General features: G+C 36.4%; 1 protein-coding gene across 7 annotated transcripts in view; it reads right to left on the minus strand.

The window, feature by feature from the left end:
- INPP4B (inositol polyphosphate-4-phosphatase type II B) overlaps positions 1-21273 on the minus strand; it is a 317054-nt gene that overhangs the window by 24825 nt on the left and 270956 nt on the right. For all 7 annotated transcript variants that reach the window (XM_085057498.1, XM_085057499.1, XM_085057495.1 and 4 more), the window contains 4 exons: positions 17792-17932; positions 15019-15116; positions 11205-11317; positions 8164-8318 (listed from right to left, as the gene is read on the minus strand). In XM_085057498.1, the coding sequence (XP_084913624.1) occupies positions 8164-8318; positions 11205-11317; positions 15019-15116; positions 17792-17932 (507 nt within the window). The remainder of the gene's footprint in view (positions 1-8163; positions 8319-11204; positions 11318-15018; positions 15117-17791; positions 17933-21273) is intronic.

Below are 21273 nucleotides of genomic sequence, written 5' to 3' on the forward strand. Positions count from 1 at the left end.
TAATAAATGGAAAAAGAGAATACGGAGATAGAATGCCAGATTCTCTCACGTCACGTACATAACAAGCACCAGGCCAGTTCTTAGAGATGGTGACTGGCCCTGAGCCTGCGTAGCATCCCTAGGGATGGAACTTACGGAAGAAAACTGAAATAGGGGTGCTGAATGAGAAAAGATGATTATCCAAGCAGAGGACATTCCTACAAAGAGAAATTAAGTTTATGAAGGGGTTAAGGGAATCTAAAATGAGAGCAGAAATAAACCTAAAAGTGTCTGTTACCTGCTTCATACATAATTCAACCAGACTTCTAACCTGACACTTTAGCCTGTAGCCTGTAGCATCATCTTTCTCCTGAAGAGATGCAGAATCTTCTAATGTGAAACCACCTTTTTGGAAGAGCAGCTGGCTGCTTCTCTTTTCTGTCCTCCCTGCAACCTTTTGATAGTTTGTAGATTTCTGGGACTGCAGGAAGGAAGTTATGAGCTCTCCCCGCCCATGTTATATTATTCTTAGAAGAACACTGTTTTAGAGGCCAACAACATATTGAAGAGATTGCACGTTTTATAGCTTTAACCAGCTATTGTGTGCTATTACTGCCCTCTTACTCTCATTTCCAGCTTCTTTCTTACCTAAATTTTAGACTTGGCAGTGTTGTTCTTACTGAGATTTCGCTGTACATGGCCATAGCCATGGTAATTCATCTATAGGACAGATAATAAACATGCATACAGGACTTTTCCCACACAATCTTCCAGAAAATCTTAATAAAACTGAAATTTAACAGGAAGAAACCTTGTATTACTCAGTCTGGTGATTATAATACATCTGGTTTCTGATTTCTGATAAGACCTAGCCTTTCATGGAAGCTCTAAATAAGCAATAATGAAGTTTTCCATGAACAACTAAAAGAAACTCAAAAGTGAACACCAAACAATATTTTAGGATGATCTGACTCCTTGCATGCTACCTTTTCCTAACCATCACAGGTGAAATCCTGGAGAACTATGGGCCTGCAATCTATGTATGACAAAAGTGACAGAAACACTTTCCATTAGAAGAGGTTTTTAAGAAGCATTTTCCTTTTCCTTCTTTTTAAATTTTGTAATTAATCAAGTGCAGTCTTTAAATTCACTTCTGCACTATTAAGCATCCAAACACAGATTGTGGCACTAAATGAGAAACCAAATTTATTGGATAAGGTTTTTTCATTTGGCTGGTTTGTAAAACTAAGTGACCATAGAGTGCACCTAGTCATTAATTAAACACATTTCTTACTGTCTATACTGCATGATTAAAACATTCACAGAGAGCAAAGACAAAGCTCAATTCTCTATACTCTCATTTGGATCAAGATATGACACATAATAATTTGGGCTACTTAACAGATTGTTTACCTTGTCAATATCTCAGGGAGAAATAAAACGTACAAATCAAAGCAGAACAACTCAGAACAGGGCAAGCCTTTGATTGGAATTCCATTAATCCAGTTCTCCTTTGGAGAACTCTGTCACATACATTCTTAAGTCAATGGGCAAGAGCCTTGATCTTCAGCAAAGAGGTCCCTGGGAAGCAAGGTTTGCTTCTTGTCACAAAGGTGAAAGCTAAACATGATCTAACATTTTCTTTTTCAATGGAAAAGGAACTATTTTTATATATACAATAACATATTATACACTGCAAGTGATATATTAGTATTTTCCTACTACTTAAAATTTACTGTCAGGTTTTAAGTCCCCTTGAAGTGCCCACCTTCCCTAAGTAGTCACTGAAGGAGGAGCAGATGCATTTCAAGGACTCACTCACCCAACACTGGTGTCAAAATTTAGACACAATACAGATAGCTAATGGGCCTACATTCCCCTGATGGACTGACAGGAAAACAAAACATTATTTCAGAATTCTTGCTTACTGCCTGCTACATCAACATAGACTCAGTCACTTCTTGAAATATTCCTTGCAAAGTGTGGCAAAGGTTTTCACTGTTTTCCCTTGAACATCCCTTCCTCCCAAGTGATTGGTCCAAGAATATTATTGTAGATTCCAGGGGAAAGGTAATTCTAATTAAGGTTCTACAATGCTTTCCATTAAGAATCTACTCTCAACTGTTAGTTCATTTTGAATGGAAAATTCAGACTTACAATGTCATTTAAAGAAGAAAAAAATACAGCTCTCAGCCCCCCTATTTTTTTGAGAGAATTACCTCTGTGCTGAAGAACAGGATTTGATATGCTGCACCAAAGAAATAAAAATATGAGAGTGCAACTATCAAAAGAGCCTGCTCCTGCAAGACTCTCAAATCTCTTTCTCACAAAACCTTGTTAAAATTCAGCAGGTAAATACTGTGAGGATTCAATCTATGGCAGGTCAAGGGGCTGGACAAGGCTTTTCCTTGCTGTTCTTTTCCCTGGCAGATGATGACTGCCATAAGGTGAAGCCAAAGCCATGAGACAGGGGACTGGCTGTGCTGTGCTCTCTGTGCTGTGACTGAGGCCAGTGCCCAAACTCTGAACAGGAGAAGGAAGAGGCAGCTGCACATGTCACAGAGGAAGGAGGGAAATATTCAAGCAAAAGTCTAGTGAAAAAGAGGGAGAAAGATCACATGAGAGAGTTCTCGGGACTCTGACTAGGATGTTAATCAGAAAGAAGTCTGAAAACCACACTTAGGAGGAAGCTGGAGAAATAAGGTGCAGGACAATGAAACTTCTGCAGTCAGCTAGGGAACATTCCCTTGCAAAACATGAACTCAAACATCTGACCCCGGTGAACCAGACACAATGTGTGAGACTATATTATAAAACAATTCTACTTACTTAATTTGTCCATGTAGAAGTCTGAACCTCAGGACCTTCCAGAGTGCAAATCAAGCCTGCATGGGTTGCCTTTGTTTTATTTTTTCCCTTGGTTTGTTTTAAGCCTTTAAAACCTGAGAATTGCTTTCAAGACACATTATAAAGTTCAATTCTGTGAAATTCAGAAGTTATATCAGAAAAGCTTAGATTTAACACAGCCTTTTCAAGCTACTGTTTGATACTTTGGCCACAATGACTGTCTATAATCCTCCTCCTTCTTCCAGAAGGATGGTCAGGAATAAACCTTAATTCTAAAAGGCTCCAGCAAGGTGTCAATGGCATTGACTCCCATTATATCTTGTGACTATCTCTCCCCATTTAGTTTTCTTTTCCTCGGCACACTCTGGCTATTAAAAAAATCCCCAAACTAGTAATTTAGTTTTAGGCTTCTGTCAATACATCAGGTGATGCAAATCATCTAAATTTTGTGGCACAAAATATAGATGTTAACTTTCTAAACAGCCATAGCAGGATGTAAAAATCTATATTGGAAGTGAGGCTCTCCTTTGAAAGTTTTGTTTACACTGCACTAGTGCTCTTAGAAGAAAAGAAAAAGATGGAGAAGATCAGATGGGCTGGGAAAAGGGAAAGGTTAGAGGAGAACTTGTGCCTCCTCTTTTGTGTGACTCCTCATGTGCTGCATCTCTTGCCACAAGCCCACAGGGGCAGGGTAAAAGCTGGGAGATGGGAGAAAGGCACAGAGAGGGTTGCACATGGATCATCCCTGTCTCTAATCTTCTCCCTTTGCTCCTGCTTCCTGGTCCATGTGGCAATCACAGCTCTGGTGTTTGGTTCAGGCTCTTCCCTGACCAAGGTGCATCTCAGCACCCAGAACACCTGAAAGTCCCTGATTAAAGAGCTACTAGAGCTATTCCTCCTCCTCAACTCACACATTTTTAAGAAAAGCTGTCCTCAAACAGCTCTTTAAAAAAGGAGGTATTTTTTTCATAATTTGCCTATCAAAACCCCATAGCTGTTGCCCAGATCATTCATTCTTTATACTTGTGCTTCAATCAGATTTTTGGTAGGCAATTTATCTAAAATACCCTGAAATATCCTTAACTGCTATTTTAAGTGGAAACAGTGTGTCCCACATTGAGTCAAATTTTGTATTCAGTGTCAGAAATATGTGACAGGTTTTGTGCCCTGCTAAGAATGATGATAGGCTGACAGCATGGAGGATTGACTATAGAGAGTGGATTTGCCATTCCATTTGTTTGCTATGACTTTTGAGGCTTTATTGGAAATATGCTCAAAGACAGTAGATTCTGAGTTTTTTCCCTACTCATGCATGGCCCCCAAAAGGGACCCTGTCACTGAATCATTAAAGCTAAATAGGTTCAGAAAAGGAAAAACAATTTTTTTTTACAGAACTGCTTAATTATGTTTTGCCTACCAGGGTCTATCCTCCCTTAACAGTGGCCAACTCTAAAGACAAAAAGTAGAATCATCTGACAGCTACGCAATGAACTCAGGTAAATCAGTTTTGGGTCTCTACTGTCTCTTGGAATAGAGTTAGCATTGAATGATAGGAAATATTCATGTATCGGTGAAGGGAAAATAAGAATACTGATGCCTGCAAAAAATGATTTGAAAGAGGCAGTGACATTATAAACAGTATTTTAATATGATGTGAATTGCAAGCTCTCGATACAGAGGGGATGATATATTGATTTTCCTCATTCTGCCCTATGCATGTCACTAAGATCAATGCAAATCACATACCTATTTCGAGGAAATTACAATATGTGGACTTATTTATAGAATGGCTGCTTCAGGTACACACCAATTGCAGCATCATAATGGGCAGACTTATGACTGAAGACAAAACCACTTATTACACATGGTAAAGGAAAAAGCTTGCATTTCCATCATTGCTTCATTGACCCTTTTTTCATAAGTTAAAGGAAGAACTAATAGGGTTCTTGTACAGCCTTTTTTCTTAATACAAAGAAGCAATGAACATTGTATAGTTTATCACTGCAAGACAATGATTTCATTTACAAACTAAGCCATTAAAAAACAGCTACTGGCAGTATTTTCCAAAACAGGGTTATGCAATGTACGCCGAAGCAAATACACTGAAGCATCGGGAATCGCTTCTGGATTGCTCACAATTCTGGGGACCCCAAAGAAGCTAACAAGCAGCGACACACAGTCCAGCATCTCCAAATTTCTGGTGGCAAGAAAGCATGAAGCTGTAAGCACGTTTCCCTTTTCTAACAGTCAGCAAAGCTGTGTCAGCACTGGCAGGAAAAGGAAAAGCCTTACAGCTACAGAGGCACCTTTATAATCTTCATCTCTCAAAATGACGGCATTTCCAATAAAGGCTGCTTTTGGATCACCATTTACTTCTACAACTTACTTAGTTTCACATTAGTCTCTATCTCCTACTGTTAACTCTTGGAAGAAACCTTTCAAAGATCAATCCAGTCTGTTAGGATTCTGGATGTTAAAATTGAAATTTTCATGTCCACTTGTTCTTTTGAAAGGCTTAAAAGCAATTTGTGGCAATCAGCACAAATGGATTTGATTGGCAAAGTTTAACAAAGTGATCTAGAGAAGATTCATTGGGAAAAACTGCTAAAATTGTAAATTAAATGGCAAATAGTTTTTCTCTGTCTGACCTTGAAACAAAATAGGTTCTTTTAGATGTGAAAATCATTCTAAGAGTTTCTAAAAGTAGCTAACGAAAAGTTCAGAAATGCACAGCATTGTCTTTCAAATAACAGTCTGCAAAAGTTATCAAATAAAAAGAAACTTCCAAGGGACAAGTGCCACAATGGCTACCAAACAAGTGTGTTGACCTCATTCACACAAACCTCAAAAACACAGCTGCCAAGCTTTCCTCACGTGAAATACAGGACGTTTAGCTGAAACACCTGTGGAAATTACGTTTTTTTCTCCTCCCCTTTGCCTATCTGCTCTTTCCTTCCCAGCTTGCTGTCTCAAATTGCCTTTGTGTGCAATGCACCTTTCTCCGTCTGCCACAGGAGCAGTGCCCAGCTGGAGGTCCCTGCCAGAGCACCCAGCCAGCCATGCTGTGTCCCTGAGTCCCTTCCAGCACTGCTCCAGAGGCACTCCAGCACTGGGGAGTGAGAACAAGCAGGCCCTACTCAATGTCTCTTGCACCAAAGATACAAAAAACCTGCACCCAAAGTCAGCTCTTAAACTGCCAGACCAGCTCTCATTGGGGGCACCACAGAGTAAAGTTCATTGCACCCATTTGACATTTGTGCTCTTCTGTTCTGAATCTTTGGGCTTTCATTCACCAAGTTGTGAGGGAGAAAGAGTAATTTGGGTGCTCTTTTTTTTTTTTCAATTTTGTTTCCAAACCTGCTGTTATGTGAACAGGGTTAGACTGATAACAGCTGGCCTAGTTAAGAGATTTATTTATTTATTTATTTATTATCCTGATGGTGCAGTTTATTTTGTATGCTACTTCCACTACTTGCAAAGCCTTTGCTTTAATACTCAGACAATCTTAGCACCGGAGCCAAAATTATTGCCTTCCATACAACACACTTTTCACCTACTTTAGTTCAAGTTTAAAATCCATTCACAGAGAAAGAGCAGGATAAAGGTTTTCTCTGTTTAAAACTACAGTATATCCAACAGATTTTACATTGTTGTAATGGTGCTTCAACCTCATATACCCATCTGCTAATTTAATTTTTAAGTACTCTTCAGATTCTTTTGGTTTTCCACCATTCTTTTGTGACTTCAAATTACTGTTACCTGCAAATATAACTAATGTGTTAATCTTCTCAACTTTTAAATCAGTCACACGATATAAACCCACTCAGAATCACTTATATTTTGGTCTATAAAAACCTACTAGATTTTTGTACTAAAAATTTAGGGTTTTTTCTAAATTATGTTTATGTCTGTGAAAATTTTCCAATCCACTACTCACTGCTATTCTAACATTATGATGATTTTATATAATTAATTTGTTCTCCTGTGTCTGGTAACTTACTGTAGCTTACACATTTTTGAATTTATTGGAGACATAACACAAGAAAAAAAGCATTTGAAATGCCAACACAAATGAAATTTAACACAGAAAACTCAAAATTCATTAATGATAAAACGTGTAGTTATGAAGGACTGCACACAAGCCATTCACTCACTGAATTACAGCTGAGACTGAGGGATTTATGCAAGGTAACAACGCACACAAAACGATACAGCTCAGGTCAGTACACCACATCTCACTGCATTAGCAGCACCTTGTGAACCAAACCTACAACTGAGCCACCCCTGCTCATTTACTCTTTGTAAAATTACCTTTTTCCCTTTAGAACAGCTATCTTTGCCAAAATATAAAAGGACACTATGTGGGTAAACCTATAGTATTAATCTAGACATTAAACACCTATTTTGGCAATAATAAATATGAAGGTCCAGAATGACCCATTACAAACGGTAAACATGAATGTTTACTTAGTATGATCTTTGCAAATCCACCATACAAACAATTTGTGTCTCACAAAAGTCTGATATACGATTCAGTTACTTCTTTGCAGGCTGACCAAAATATTTTCTATTAGTTTTGCAGGGACCTTAGTTATATATTATTCTAGTGTTGTGGATACATTTTTTAAAAGTCCTATAGAAAATATTATTAAAATTATTATGATATGATTAAAACCAAAGATGAAAGTTTCTTTAGACAATCTAACATCTGGATTCATTTCACGATCAAAAGTGGTTTGCTGAATGAGATTTTTATTCATCAAAGATTCAGGTAATGAGAAATCATTACATCTTTTAATTAAACATTCCTGATAACATCAGCCTCAATTTCTGCATAGTTGCAATTTAGAATGAAACATATTTTCATTAACTTTTTTAAAAGCACAGTAATGATTTTATCACGTAAAAGTGGCAACCACCATCAGTCCAAACGTACTTGGACGTTTCTTTTCAATAATGGGAACTAGTAGGAATTGCCATCTGTAACAAATGTTTCTTTTGCTTTTGCAGTATTTGCACAAATGTTATACAAATGATTTTATGACTGTGTAAATGTTTTTTAAAATGCCCTCAAAACTGAAATATAACGTTTTTAGAGTTACTGCTGTTCAGACCACTGGTCAGATTCTACAGTCAGTGAGCTGACAATCCAAGGTTTCACACACCTATCTCAGAAACTGTTAATTACTGATCAAACCCACAGTTCCAAAGAATGACTCACCAGCTGTCAGGCTGCTGCTCAGCCAGGCCTGGGCTCTGCTGGGCATTTACAAGCAGCTTTAGACCCTCTGTGGTCTAGGTCCTGGCTTAGCTCCAAGTGCACGGAACCCCACCTACCTTCTCATGCAATCCAGCGCCCGGATAAAGAAGTCTTTGTGCAGCTGGTGCTCGTCCCTCAGGATGGAGCACTGCTCCAGCGTCACCGACATGGATGTCCTGTCTTTGGCACTTTTGCAGCAGGTGAAGCGCACTCCGTTCAGCTTCCGGCAAATCTGAAACAAGGGAGGCCCTACAGGTTGGCCCTTCTCAGAGCAGGCAGGCTGTGCCCCCCTACAGCTCTGCAAGCCCAGAAAGTCAATCCAGAGAGCTGCAGTATTTCTCAAGAAGAAAACACCTATGTAAAGTTAGTATCCATATATCCAATTTCCTGAACTTGAAATCGAAAGGATTTTTGTTGGCCTAGGCTATAAAAGAAACATCACTGTTTCCTCACTTTCTCTGACAACCACCCTATTCTAGGAAAGCTCAGTTGTCTGAACACCTAATGCATAGAGAAAAACCTTGGTAAAGCCTAACTCGCTAACATGAATGCAGCATACTAACTTCTTGTGAAGGTATGGATTCAGACACACCTGAACTTAAATAGTTTTTATTTTCAATAGGTAAACTGTTCAACATGTGACCCAGAATTAATAAGTTTAACACAAACAGCTGCCATGGATTGTTTACTTTCACTGTATACTTTAACAAAGTAAGAAGGCATAAAGAAAACAAGACATTATTGAGGATAATTTCTCCCCTTAAGAATCAGTCTGTGGTTGTACCAGTCCCTTTGTATATACTTTGGGTTCAAACAGTATTTTACTAGAAGAAGAAAAGTTTGAAGGAGAACTGCTGGGCCCAAGTGTGGATCTACCTTTCCCCAGAAATAATTTGTCCTGAGAAAAAGTAATACTTTGCTTTGCTGGCTCCTATCCCTGGAGAACCACGGGTGTAAGAGCGTCAGACCCCAATATGTTTATGAGAATGGGGCAAGACAATAAATTACAGCAGTAATCATCCAAAGGAACTTCCCACCTCAGCTCTCATGGGGGAACTTGCAGGATGAAACAGGCACATGACCTCTATAATGTGACTTCAGCAAATAAGCATTTCTTCATCCTTTAATTGCATTCTCACAAATTCTATTAAAATCAATGGCCCAGAAAATACTTAGAGTCTTTAAGGTCTTTGTGATACCATGGTGAGGGCAATCTCAAAAGTTTAATTTCAGGAAATCAATTAATTGACTCAGAACCCGAAGTGGTACAGGGTAGTGAGGGAGAACCTGTGAGTGTTTCTTCCATTCTATAATTCAAAATTTTAAAAGTTAAATCTGTTTAAAAATTTGAACAGTTGCAGTGGGATTAAAATAAAGTACAATCTGATTGTTTTTTTAAAATTGCGGTGAAAGAAGTTACCTGCTTAATTGAAGAGATTAATTCTCTTTACACTAGTCTCTTTGGAAGTCCTTGAGTTATTGGGACTATTTGACATGAATGAGTCATAAAAAAATTTTAAAAATAAAAAGTCATAATAAAGTCTTAAAAAATCCCAGGCAATTATTCTGGATGAGTGATGGGCTCTGATGTAGAGATGTTATAGGAGGAGAAGAAATAGACTTAATTTTTATAAGATTTATTTTCACAGTTCCATTTTATCAGGGATTGCATGCAGGTACAGATACATATGTGGAATCTCATACCCCTACAGCAATAAAAAAGTGATATTGCACAGCTACTGCACTGACAAAGTTACATTCTTACATCCTTTTCAAGAAATAAATGGAACATGGTATAACAGAGGTGTAACAATAGAGGTGAATGGTTCCAGAAATACACATTTCAGAAAGTTAAAGTAAGGTAACCTAAAGAGAAATAGAAATCAGTGAAGAAAATAACCTGAAATACTTTGTATGTCCAAAAAATGCTTTTTACCCATGAAATTATTTTCAGGGAACCCCAAATAGATGGTAAAATACAACTTTCTATACCCAAAGATTAAGCACATTCAGTCATATTCTTTGCAGCTCATTTTATACTATTCTGTACTGACGTATCTTTTACTTTTTTGAAAGCAATGTTTCATAGTAATTGCAGGAGTGGTACTGCAAGAAAAACTTATATTTTTACTTACAAAGGATTTCTACTGCAATAGCATGTGATAATATTTATTCACCACATGGCAAAATGTTATTAGTAATATGAAAGTTACAGCAGTGTTATTAAAACAAAGACATAGTTAAGATAGTCTTTTCCCTAGTTTTAATAAAAAGTCATGGAAATGTTATTAATAATTTTGTATCAAATATTTATTTGCCTTGAAGGGCATATACATATTAAAGTCTTCCAAAACACAAAGCCTTGCTTCAATTTCAGTAGATACCAAAACTCCCTGCTGGTATAAGGAGGCAGACATACCAAGGATACTTTTCTGAATAGAAGATGACTACCTGGCTGAATTTCACATTCCTGAAAAGCTTGAGCTCTTTATAAAACATCTGAGAGTTGGTTTTTTCTGGCCTTTTTTTTCAATAGGTATGTGCAAACCCCACAGAACTGGGAAACAGGAATTATGAGAATAAAGCAAAATAAGTATTAATCACTATTTGATAAACAATTTTCTTTGTGTTCTCATGTCTGATTGTCTGTCATTTGCATGTCTTTTGCAACACTTATTTTTGAAAGTAATTTAATTACAGAAAATCAAAAATTGAATGCAGCAATAGTAAACAAAAGCCAGAGCAAGCAATCACATCCCACATCACATCATACCTCAAGGCTTACAGACACTAAAAAAAAAATATTTTGATTAATTTTATATTATCAAAGAATGGATATTAATCAAATGGCTCAAATTTGAGCAGGTTTTACCAGTGCAAAAAGCAAGAAAAACAAAATGTCAGTAATTTAAGTGGAGGAAGAGGAGATACACTCATGAATGGAATGAGTGACTCTGAGAATGGGTTACGTTAGAAAACCATTTCAGCACATCTGCCTGCTTTAACCACTGAGGTCTCCAATCATATCCTTAAAATCCATTGTATTTACAATATCAGCAGGCTTATGAAAATTAGTTCATCATTAGTTCTTCAATTTCTTTGAAAAAAGAGAGCTTACCGTTGCAGCCAGCCACATGATTTCTACATTCTTTCTCTTTTTGGCCTGGATATTTTGATGAAGATTTTCTAGCAATCCCTTTAAATCATTTTGTTCTTGAAAATGTGGTAGACCTGGATAAAAAGGATTATGAGATTGCTCATTATGGTAAGGTTGGTGATATGGTTGTCCTGACCAAAGAATGCCCATAGTAAAGAACATTTTAAAAAATTTATTTTATTATTTTATTATTATTAACAGCCTTGTTTGGAAGCACAGGTAGAAATCACCATTTAAATATACAGGGAATAAGCAAGCCTTATGTGTTTCTGAGTATTGGGTTGTTCTCCCTAATCTTCATGTGGAAAATCGAAGTATCTTCAACCTTTACCTTATAAATGGATTGTGAAAAAAAAATCAAATCTCAGCTGCAGTTCTGTTCATCAGCTATTACAGACAGTCAATGGAAATCAGAAGAGAAAAAACTGAAAGTATTAAGACCTGCTTTAATGGGATTTTTTTTTAATTTCAAAATTAAAAAATTGTTTTTCTTTCAAAATGAAACATCTCATTTTTGTTTTGAAATGGTGCCTTAGTTTCTTATAAAACATAACTCAAAGGTTAAACAGCACTAAGCATACCCTAATAAGTGTAAGAAAGGGTGTTCTCAATCTGAAATTAAATGGGGCTTTATTTTGAAGTAGAAAATAATTTCTGTTTTACATAAAATCCAAAATTTTACCTGCTTCTTCTGGGTATGGCATCTGAGCTTAAGTTTAATTTATCCTACATCTGCAGCAAAAATTCAAGAGCAGGCAGTTTAATTTCCTCATCTCTTTCATATGTATACAGCAGGGTTTTTTCTAATGTTACATCTATTTTCACTAGTTTTGAAAATCAATAGAAACAACCAAAATCTGTTTTCTGAAATTCTTTCTTCTCATGGTGGTGAAGTAAAAAGATATTCAATTATAGTTATCACCAAAACCAAAAAAGGCCCAAAATCAACTGAAACAAAATGACACCAAATTGGTAAATGGATACTGTTTCTTTAAGAAGAAAAAGTTGTTCATCCAGTGAGGGACAAAAACCAACAACAATGCAAGCCCGAAGATTTATATTCAATTGAAAGAATAAAAATGAGGTAACTATTAATGAAGGCAATATCCACTCCCCTAACTTGATGAAAGCCAGAATGATCTCTCTTATCAACAGGTTTTTAACCTTTTACATCTAATAAATTCTGTGGTTTCCCTTATCCATGATTCATAGTAAGAAGTAACTTAAATACACTCAAAAAGAACTATTCAAAAAATGTTTAAGTTGCTTTAGTCGTATTGCGTTGCCTAAAATAAAAAAATCCCCAAACAAATAAACAAAAAAAAGGAGGAAAAAGTACATCCAAGCTAGTTTTGCAATAATCTTAATGTGTTTTTTTAACTGTGTATTACAAATCCTGATTATACACTTAGATAATGCAGAGCACACAAAACCACATCACACTCTGCTAGACTATTACACTTATGGCTGCATCTGTTTCTTTAAAATGCAAAGCACACAATGACAGAGATGCTTCGAGATTAGGCAAATGTATCACTAAACATTTTATTGTTTCCAGGCGGCTTTCCTTTGGTTCACAGTAGAAAATGCAACACCTTGGAGAGGTGACTTCACCACATGTAAAGCAAGAGTCTCCTAATTTATAGTACTGCCAAATGAGCTGCACCTTGACTAGGAATGATCACTTGCTTAAACCCCTTGTGTCCCCTGCAGTGTTAAACCATCAAATCAGGCTCCTAGATTGTAAGGGGGGCAGTCTGGAAGTACCAAACACCCCATAGTTGTTGTTTTCAGTTAATTATGTGCTATTAAACAACAATCTTATATTTTTGGATCATTACTGCCCTTAGCTTTTCTATAAAAGCAGTACCATTTGGTGCCTAAACCAGTGCTATATTTGGTGGGCATTTTTGGTAGGAATCTTTCTGAGAACACACTCTTATTCTCAGTTTCCAGTAAAAGAATTGAAGAGATTAAGAAATTGGTGAACGACAGATTATATGTTTATCTAAAAGAAGACAGAAAGTCAGTGTTTGTTTAGTTACAAGGAAGAACATTTTTGACAAGGGGAAATACAGACAGGAGAGGAAAACTAATAGCACAGGTGGCAATACCTTTCGGGGAGTGGAAAACTGAATTCTTTGAAAGGGAATATATGAATGAAGTGGCAAGTAAAGAAGGCTGCCAAGGGACGAAGGAACAGCCTGGCAAACAGGGCTGTGAGTCCCCAAGTTCTGTGGGGCTTTATGAGCACTGTTTGGAACTAACAGCTTTAGGAACAGGGTTTTGCATTTATTTTGTAGCATGGACAGCACTGCAGGAAACTGTCTGGCAAGGTGGGACAAAACCATCAAAGAGCCATCAGTACTGAATGGCTCTCACTAGGCTATAGCACCAGGGCTGCTGCCAGTCTTGTATGGAGGTTTGGCTTTTAGAGGTGGTGGAACAGGGGGGGGAATAAAGTCCTCCCCCAAATGAGCAAGTTTGAGACCTTCACCTATTTTCCAGGGGTGTGGTTTAAAAGGCACATTCCTCCAAGGCAAAAGAGAGATTCCATAAAATGGCAGGGAGCTACTGGGAAGAGCAATGGAGCCAACAGGTGCTTTGTGTTCTAAAAGAATTTTTATAAAGAAGAGACTCAGATCTTAAGGTAGACAAAAAAGCAAGATTATAATAACCAGAAAAGACATGATGAACTAGACAAGATTAATTTTCAAAAGCCTGCACAGTCTGGAAGAAGTCCAGCAACTGTGTGGCTCACTAATAATCCTGCAGGAAGGCAGTACAAGTTTAAATTCTGTTAACAAAAGGCAGCCAATATTATCTGTATGCAAATTTTTGCTTTTATATAACCAAATCAATTTATGAGGTAGCAGATCTACCTTAAACCTAACCCTGGATAAAGCTAGTTTTTTGACGATATCTTCTTGGCAAGATTTCCCTAATTTAATTACCTAACTTGTTGTATGAGTTTCTCTGCAGAAATCCTAGAAATACTGAGTCTGTGGGTGGATGGATGGGCATCCTGCCCATCATTTAGGAACAGAGCCTTCTCTTCTGTCAAAATTATTAACAAATTAAAATCATCCTGATATAAAAGATAAACATGTATTTATACACAGTAACATATCAAAGCTTTACACAGGATTTAAAATGGGGCTGTTAAATCTGCAACATTTGGGACTATAGTTAAGGCATTAAAAGTACTTTAACAGGATGAGATTGATGCAAATAATCTTTTCAGTCCTTTCGACAATCAGAGTAACAGCATAGTAATGTTCATGTTTATGGTATCAAATTTCTATAAAATTGGAATACAGGGCCTATTCTAATGAAACCTTGTTATTCATATCATGATGATGTGGCTCATTGCTTATATTTGCATCTGCAGATTTCTCAGTGGTTCACCAAACCCCAATACATTTTCAGAATAAGAATAGAAGGAATGACTGAAACTGATGAAATTTCCCACCAAGTATTCCTGTACAAATTCAGTAGATACAGACTGTCCTCCACATGAAATATTAAGAAGCTTATTCTCTTAATAACTTTAAATAGCTGTTCAGTTCATCATTACTCTGCTTCATTCTCCCTGTAATTTCTTCTGTGGCATTGGGCCTGAAATCACTCTTGACTTCAGCAAGGCTGTGTACAGATACAAAATGTTTAAATTCATAGCAGAAGTTATGGAGCTGTGTTAATATTACTGTCTTATAATCTTTCAGCCATCAAAGCTTTTCAAAGCCATCTGGATATTGCATTATTTTGTACTCACAATCAGGAGGCATTTTTTCCGTAAATAATTTGTAATATTCTTTAAGAAGTTCTAGGTTTTCCTGATTAATGTTTTCCTGCAAAGTGGTATCTCCAAACCTGTGAAAATGCATAATAAATTATGAAAAAAACCAAAACTCAAAACAAAGATAAATTATCCTTCAGAATTATTTCTTTGCAGAAAGAAAAACCTTTGAATTTAAATTACTTGTTTTATAGTGCTGAATGTATTAGATTTTGTCAAACACGCAGTCATTAAGTTCTTGTGTGCTTTGGAACTAATTTATGGAAACAAGATCATCATTCATTGACCATTTTTCCAAAAATTTATTAACAAAGTAATCCATTTACAAACATGAATTAAGGCACTTATTTTTTTTGCCTTCACAAATCCTGAATAAATGAAAAAGCACTTTGGGGGAATTCCAAATAGGACCATAGGCAGAGAACACCAGCCCCTCCATCTCTTACTGCTGCTCTTGCTTAAGTATATTAATTTCTACCAGAGCTGAACAATATTCAAGGGACACAAGATGGAAGAGAAGCTCAATTACAAACTAACTACAGCTATATAAATGAATATCTTTCCCTTCAAGACCAAGATTTCTACAACAGCCAGCTTTCACACACTAAAAAAAAAAATCTCATGGTATCTCTCATGGTACTATAGAAGATATGATTGTAAAGACAGCAATTTCCCCTGCGCAGTTAGGGCCAAGTTTTTGCAATTCATCTTTAGAATAGACTTGAAATGGAAATGGAGGAATACAGGACGAGAGGCATTGGCAGATAAGTGAGAAACTCAGGTGGAGAAAAGGCAACAAAAATCAGAAGATATCAAATACACTGCTGCATCATGCAGAGGTGAAGCAAGTATTTAAATGGGTCAAAGCAGTTAAAGACTTGGCCACTTCCTCAGTAGCCATTGCTGCACTGCCACACTAGCATATTTCTTTTAAATAAGATATATTCTCAAGTGTATTCTATTAAAAAAAAAAAGAAAAAAAGGGAAAAAAAGAGATATTTTCATCTAATATTTCTGATAAATTTACCACAAAAATGTATTTCTATTCTCATATTCTTTATCACACAAAAACATCCCTTTTTTTTTTACCAAAAATCAATGCAGCGTTTTCAGTCTCAAAAACAAATGTGCAGCTTTAGGGGTTAAGCAATATTTTGAATTAAGACAAAAGCAGACTGTAACTGCATGCAGAAAACCTGCTCTTCATTGAATTGATTTGTTTCATAGATAATAATACACATCCATATTTATAGATACGCGGGTATTTTTTCATTCATGGCTTTCTTTGCACACAGTGTAAAATGTCCACTGTGAACAATACTTCCTGCCACTTCACCTGCAAGCCAGGCATCTTTTCACTCCAACTCCTCTAAAAGTCCCCAGCTAACCAGGCTGTTTCTAAACCTTGTCAAATCTCTCTTCAGAACATTTGTATCACACAATCCTTCCTGCCCATCCCACCCATGTAAGCTCTCACCAACTTGTCTCTTGGTTACCACATACTGCCATATCTCTTATTTTGGAAGACGAGATGTGTCTCACTCACAATTGTCATGACTGACTTTGTTGCTTTTGCATATTACCACTTTGGCCATGTCATTCCTCTCAACACTTTCCTCTTCTTTATGGCATCAAGAATAACCTATTCTCATTTTCAAGAAGTTCCCAAGTTCTCTAATAACTATCCAATTCTTTCACCAGTAAAATGCCAGTTTTTACTGTCTTTTGATTGTCTATGTCTCCCATTTCAATTTTCTGCCTAAATTTTCTCACATATCACCACTCATCTTGGAAAAGTCTCCCATAAACATCCACAAAGCTACCTGATAGTATTCCTTAGTAGTCTTCCTTAAAAGACTGATTTTACTTGGCTGTCTACAAAGAGCAGGAGGTGAAACTCTGATGGTGCTTAACTTCTTGCCTATTGTCCAGGTTAAGGATTTTCACTGTCTCTTTCTATTTCTCCAGTTACACTTTTGTTTTTGAGCTTATAGTGAATGCAACCTAATGTATAATGTATTTTGGATGCTCTGTTCATAAAAATGGTTTTTAAAAAAGAGGTTTGTAAAAAGTAGCTGCCTGTGTTGACATCTTGACTTCTACCTTGCAGTTTTAGCACTGCACAAATGTGGTAATTTAACATGACCGACAGATACCCTTCTCTTGGAAGAGAAAAATAATAGGTTGGTGAAACTTTGACTATTATTATACTAATTAGTTTCCAGCAAGCTGTTGCAGAGGAGTAATAACACATCAGAACTTTAACATCAGCTGTCATGTTTCTACAATGTACTGCGAATGCAATCCCTATTATTAACTACCAGTCCACAACCCTAGAAAAAACGGAGAAAATTTATCTAGCTTATGACTTCTTCAGTGTCTTCAACCCCACCTTTGAAATTCAAGAATTTTGAATTTTCAAACTCTTGATTGAGAATTTCAAAGTACTACATACAAACAAAATTCTGCATCTGTGAAATATAAATCCATCTGTATCCAAGAGAAACTTGGCACTGACTAAGTAAAATGAAGCCCTGCACATGGTCTTATCTTCACTTGGACGTTTTCATTGTTTTGCATCGCTTCATAACTTGTGTTTATTTCCTTTAATAACTTTTAAAATACACACTGAGTCAATGTGAGATGGTCCAAGAGCAAATAACAAAAAAGATTTATTTCTAATCCTGAGAGATATCCTGTACCAGCATGGAGTACTTGGACAGAAAATGAAACATGATTTTTTTTTTACCTCTCTGCCAGTGTTTGCTGTTCATTGATTCCAACATTAAAGAGCACTGGATACATGCGAAGCAGCTTCCCTTCTTTAATCTCTTGTGGCAGCAGCTCAAACATCTTTGCTGGAAGCTGGACCTCTATAATGTAATGTTCACTAGGAAAAATAAAAAGAAGAATAAGGACAGGGCTCTTGATTGGTTTGCTTAAAATAATCTGAAATTATAGGGAATGTGTAGACTTATAAATCTCTCCCTTTTTCTTTTTCCCTTGATTGAACCATAAAAAGCAATGATTCAGCTTGCTTGTTTTAAGAGCATAACTGTCATGGATTGATTTTGGTTAAATGTTAGGTATTTATGATGTTTCGAGTTTTTTTGTTGTAGCTGTGTAGAAAAAGAGGGAAAATAAAAAATGTCAAATATTGGATTTATGAGCTGAGATAAGGTATGGGTGGGAGAGACGCATTGAAGGGTAAAAATATGTTGAAAATTTAAAGTTATAAATTGATTTATTAATTTAATAGAGTTGGAGGATAAATGAGAAGTAAAAATAAGTTTTTAAGATACTTTTTTTTTGTTTATTTATTTTTAATTAATAGTTTGGGTGGGGGCAGTGTACAAGGTTGTTTTTTAGTTAGTTTGTTACTACAATTTTTTTGCTACAAATATTGGGGTTTTGTTTGTTTTTTTAGATACTTTTTTAGGCTTATTATAATAGCTTCTGAAGGGTTCCGATTTATTCTACATGTTAAAGATACTTTGCTGATGTTTTGGGCTAAGTAAAACTAACACATTTTATTTTTTGCTTCTGTGAATTACATATTTAAGAATCATTACAATTAAATAGTCACGCACTTTCTTTTCTTCTAGCTAACAAAAAGTGCGTGACTATTTTGTTTTGATTTCTTCTTTAATACATTTTCACAGAGGCATAATTAACATTTTTAATTAGCTCAGGCTTGGTCAGAAGCATGTTTATTATTTTTAGAGTTATTCAAGATTGGTTTTATTGGACTTGGTGAAAAATTTTTAGAATTTTTATACAGGACATAAAGGAGTTATTTTTGTGGGTCTTTTTACTTTTGAGATACTTTTTTTGGCTTGTAATAGTTTTTGAAGCTCTATGAAAAAAGACAGGTATGTATGAGTATACACTAAATTCTTTACTAAAGTGAAAATAGAACTAAAGACGAAAGCAGCAAAAAAGTCAGATATTGATAGCAAAACATCAGTAAGAAACCCTCAACTCTCAAAATGCAAATTGGTGAGTTACAAAAACAACTTCCTCCCAAAGTCACAACTTGATCCGCTATCCTCTCTAAAATTAATGTGAGCAAAAACCTTTCCCAAAAACCCAAAGTAAAACTCCCGTTTTCTTCAGTGGGGATAGAAAGCATTTTCTCCCTGGGGATAGAAAGCATCACCAATAACAAAATTGTCTCAATGAAGATAATAATTGAAGGCTCATTACACAAACATGAATCCTGTTTTAGGAGAAAGGATATGATATATAGCAGTTCTGAGTTTATGTTTGTGTTTGGTCTGACTTTATGAAAAATGTGCTAGGGTGCCAGGCCAAAATTTTGATCATGTGGAAGCCTCAAGTTGGATTTCACCTGCCTTTGAGAACTGATGCCTGATCACACAAAAGAAACAATGGCATGCTGTTAACTTACCTTTATAAGCTTTCTTTTCATTATTAGAGAAATCAGTCTAATCAAAAGGAGAACAGACTAGAAGCAAATCCATTTGTGTCCAGGATCTTGCATTTTAATCAGAGAGGGCTGACTGATAACAGAGGTTGAAATTTTCTCTCCTGCATAGAACATTTGGAACACCACACCAACAACAAGTGGTGTTACAGCAAGAGGAGGGAAGGGAGATCTATCTTGCCTGCAGAAGCCAGGCCAAGGAAGTCACCCAAGTTTTGTATGCAGATTTAAGATGGATAACTGGTTGCACCTACTCAAATTATCGTGAAGTCACTCCAACTCTTATCTTAATCAATCATGTACTTGCTAAAGAATAAAAATGCCATCTGGATTACACACATGAAGAATTTGGGTGAGAAAAGACAGAAAACCATAAAGAAAAAGGTCCGTTTCTGCAGTAGCTCTTTACCTTCAGCAATCTTGAGGGAGGAGTGGCACCACCTCAAGTGTTTGGATAAACAGGTTCCACTAGGAAGAGCCAGTGGCTGTATTTAAACTTTATCCTGCTCATATATTTGAGAACAAAGTAAAATGGATCCAGTACAGACCTGTGACTGCAATGTAATTGTATTCAGCAAGAACAGCAGCATTTGCTTAGTACAGCCAAGCACTGGTGTGCAGTCTTTGAGCAAATGCCAGATGTTCCTCACTGAGAGGGAGTATTGGTCCTGAATGACGAATACATGTATCAGGGAGGGGGAAGGAAAAACAAAACAGTTCTGCTGCCAAGGTAAGTCTATTCGGTTTGTGTTTTGTTTCATTAATTCACCCATGTGAAAGAAATAGAGAGTCAGCAAAAAGGATAGTAAAGAATGTGGTTCCCATGACCTCTGCAAAGTAGCATTAATGCTCAGCCTGCCTGAGAGCACTGCTGGCTGCTGTCAAGTGCTACCAGAACACTTTCCTGTGATGGAATCCTTTGATGAGCTTGAGAAGAAATGTTGGTTTAGTCTGATTCAAAGAGCATATGTTACAGAACCAAAATGGCACCAAATCACAGCATTGCTACGTCACTACTCCCAAAATCACTACAAATCTCTGTGTGTGAAAGAACATTGAGAAATGCTGACCTTTAGGCATGATAAATTAGCATCAGAACCATTTGAGAGCTTCCCCTTGTCTTTTTTTTCCTTTTTCAACACACTTTATGAAGTCTCAGAGATAATCCTTGGTAACTTTAAACAGTCTATTACCAATTGCACAATGAAAAAAACTAATTTCTGATTATCTAAGGAAAAGGCTATCAAAATATGACAGAGCTGTCTAGAAAGTCCAGGAATGGTATTGAAGTCAGGTGGAGGAAAAAAAGAAACAATTTGAAGTGCTGAGATCTGGACTTTCTAGTCCAGACTGTCAAACAAGTCCAAATCTGGACTTGTTTGACATCAGTTTACCAAAGATCTTACAGGTCTGTGATTCTACTTAGAGAAGAAACAGCAATACAACAGTAAATTTTATTGTCATATGCTTTCTATCCTTTATAGCTAGATTCAGTGCAGACATATCAGGTGATTTTGGCAGGAGATGGATTAGGTGGCTACTAAATTTTCCAATGAGATGGAAAAAACAGTACATAATTTTTAACATTTAACGATCTTTCGGGAAAACAGAATGGAGAAAGCAAGCATATTTTAAGAGACTAAATAATAATTCATCATCTGTTTAAAAAGAAATTGTATAAATTTAGGTCTTAAACATTTAAATGTCTATGGTTTGCCTAAACAGGACTGCTTAAGTACATGCCTCTCTAACTTTCTTTGCCTTATTCTCTAACATTTGTTATC

Source organism: Lichenostomus cassidix, chromosome 4 (genome assembly GCF_008360975.1).
Source record: "Lichenostomus cassidix isolate B80296 chromosome 4, HeHo_3.0, whole genome shotgun sequence".
Taxonomy (NCBI): domain Eukaryota; kingdom Metazoa; phylum Chordata; class Aves; order Passeriformes; family Meliphagidae; genus Lichenostomus; species Lichenostomus cassidix.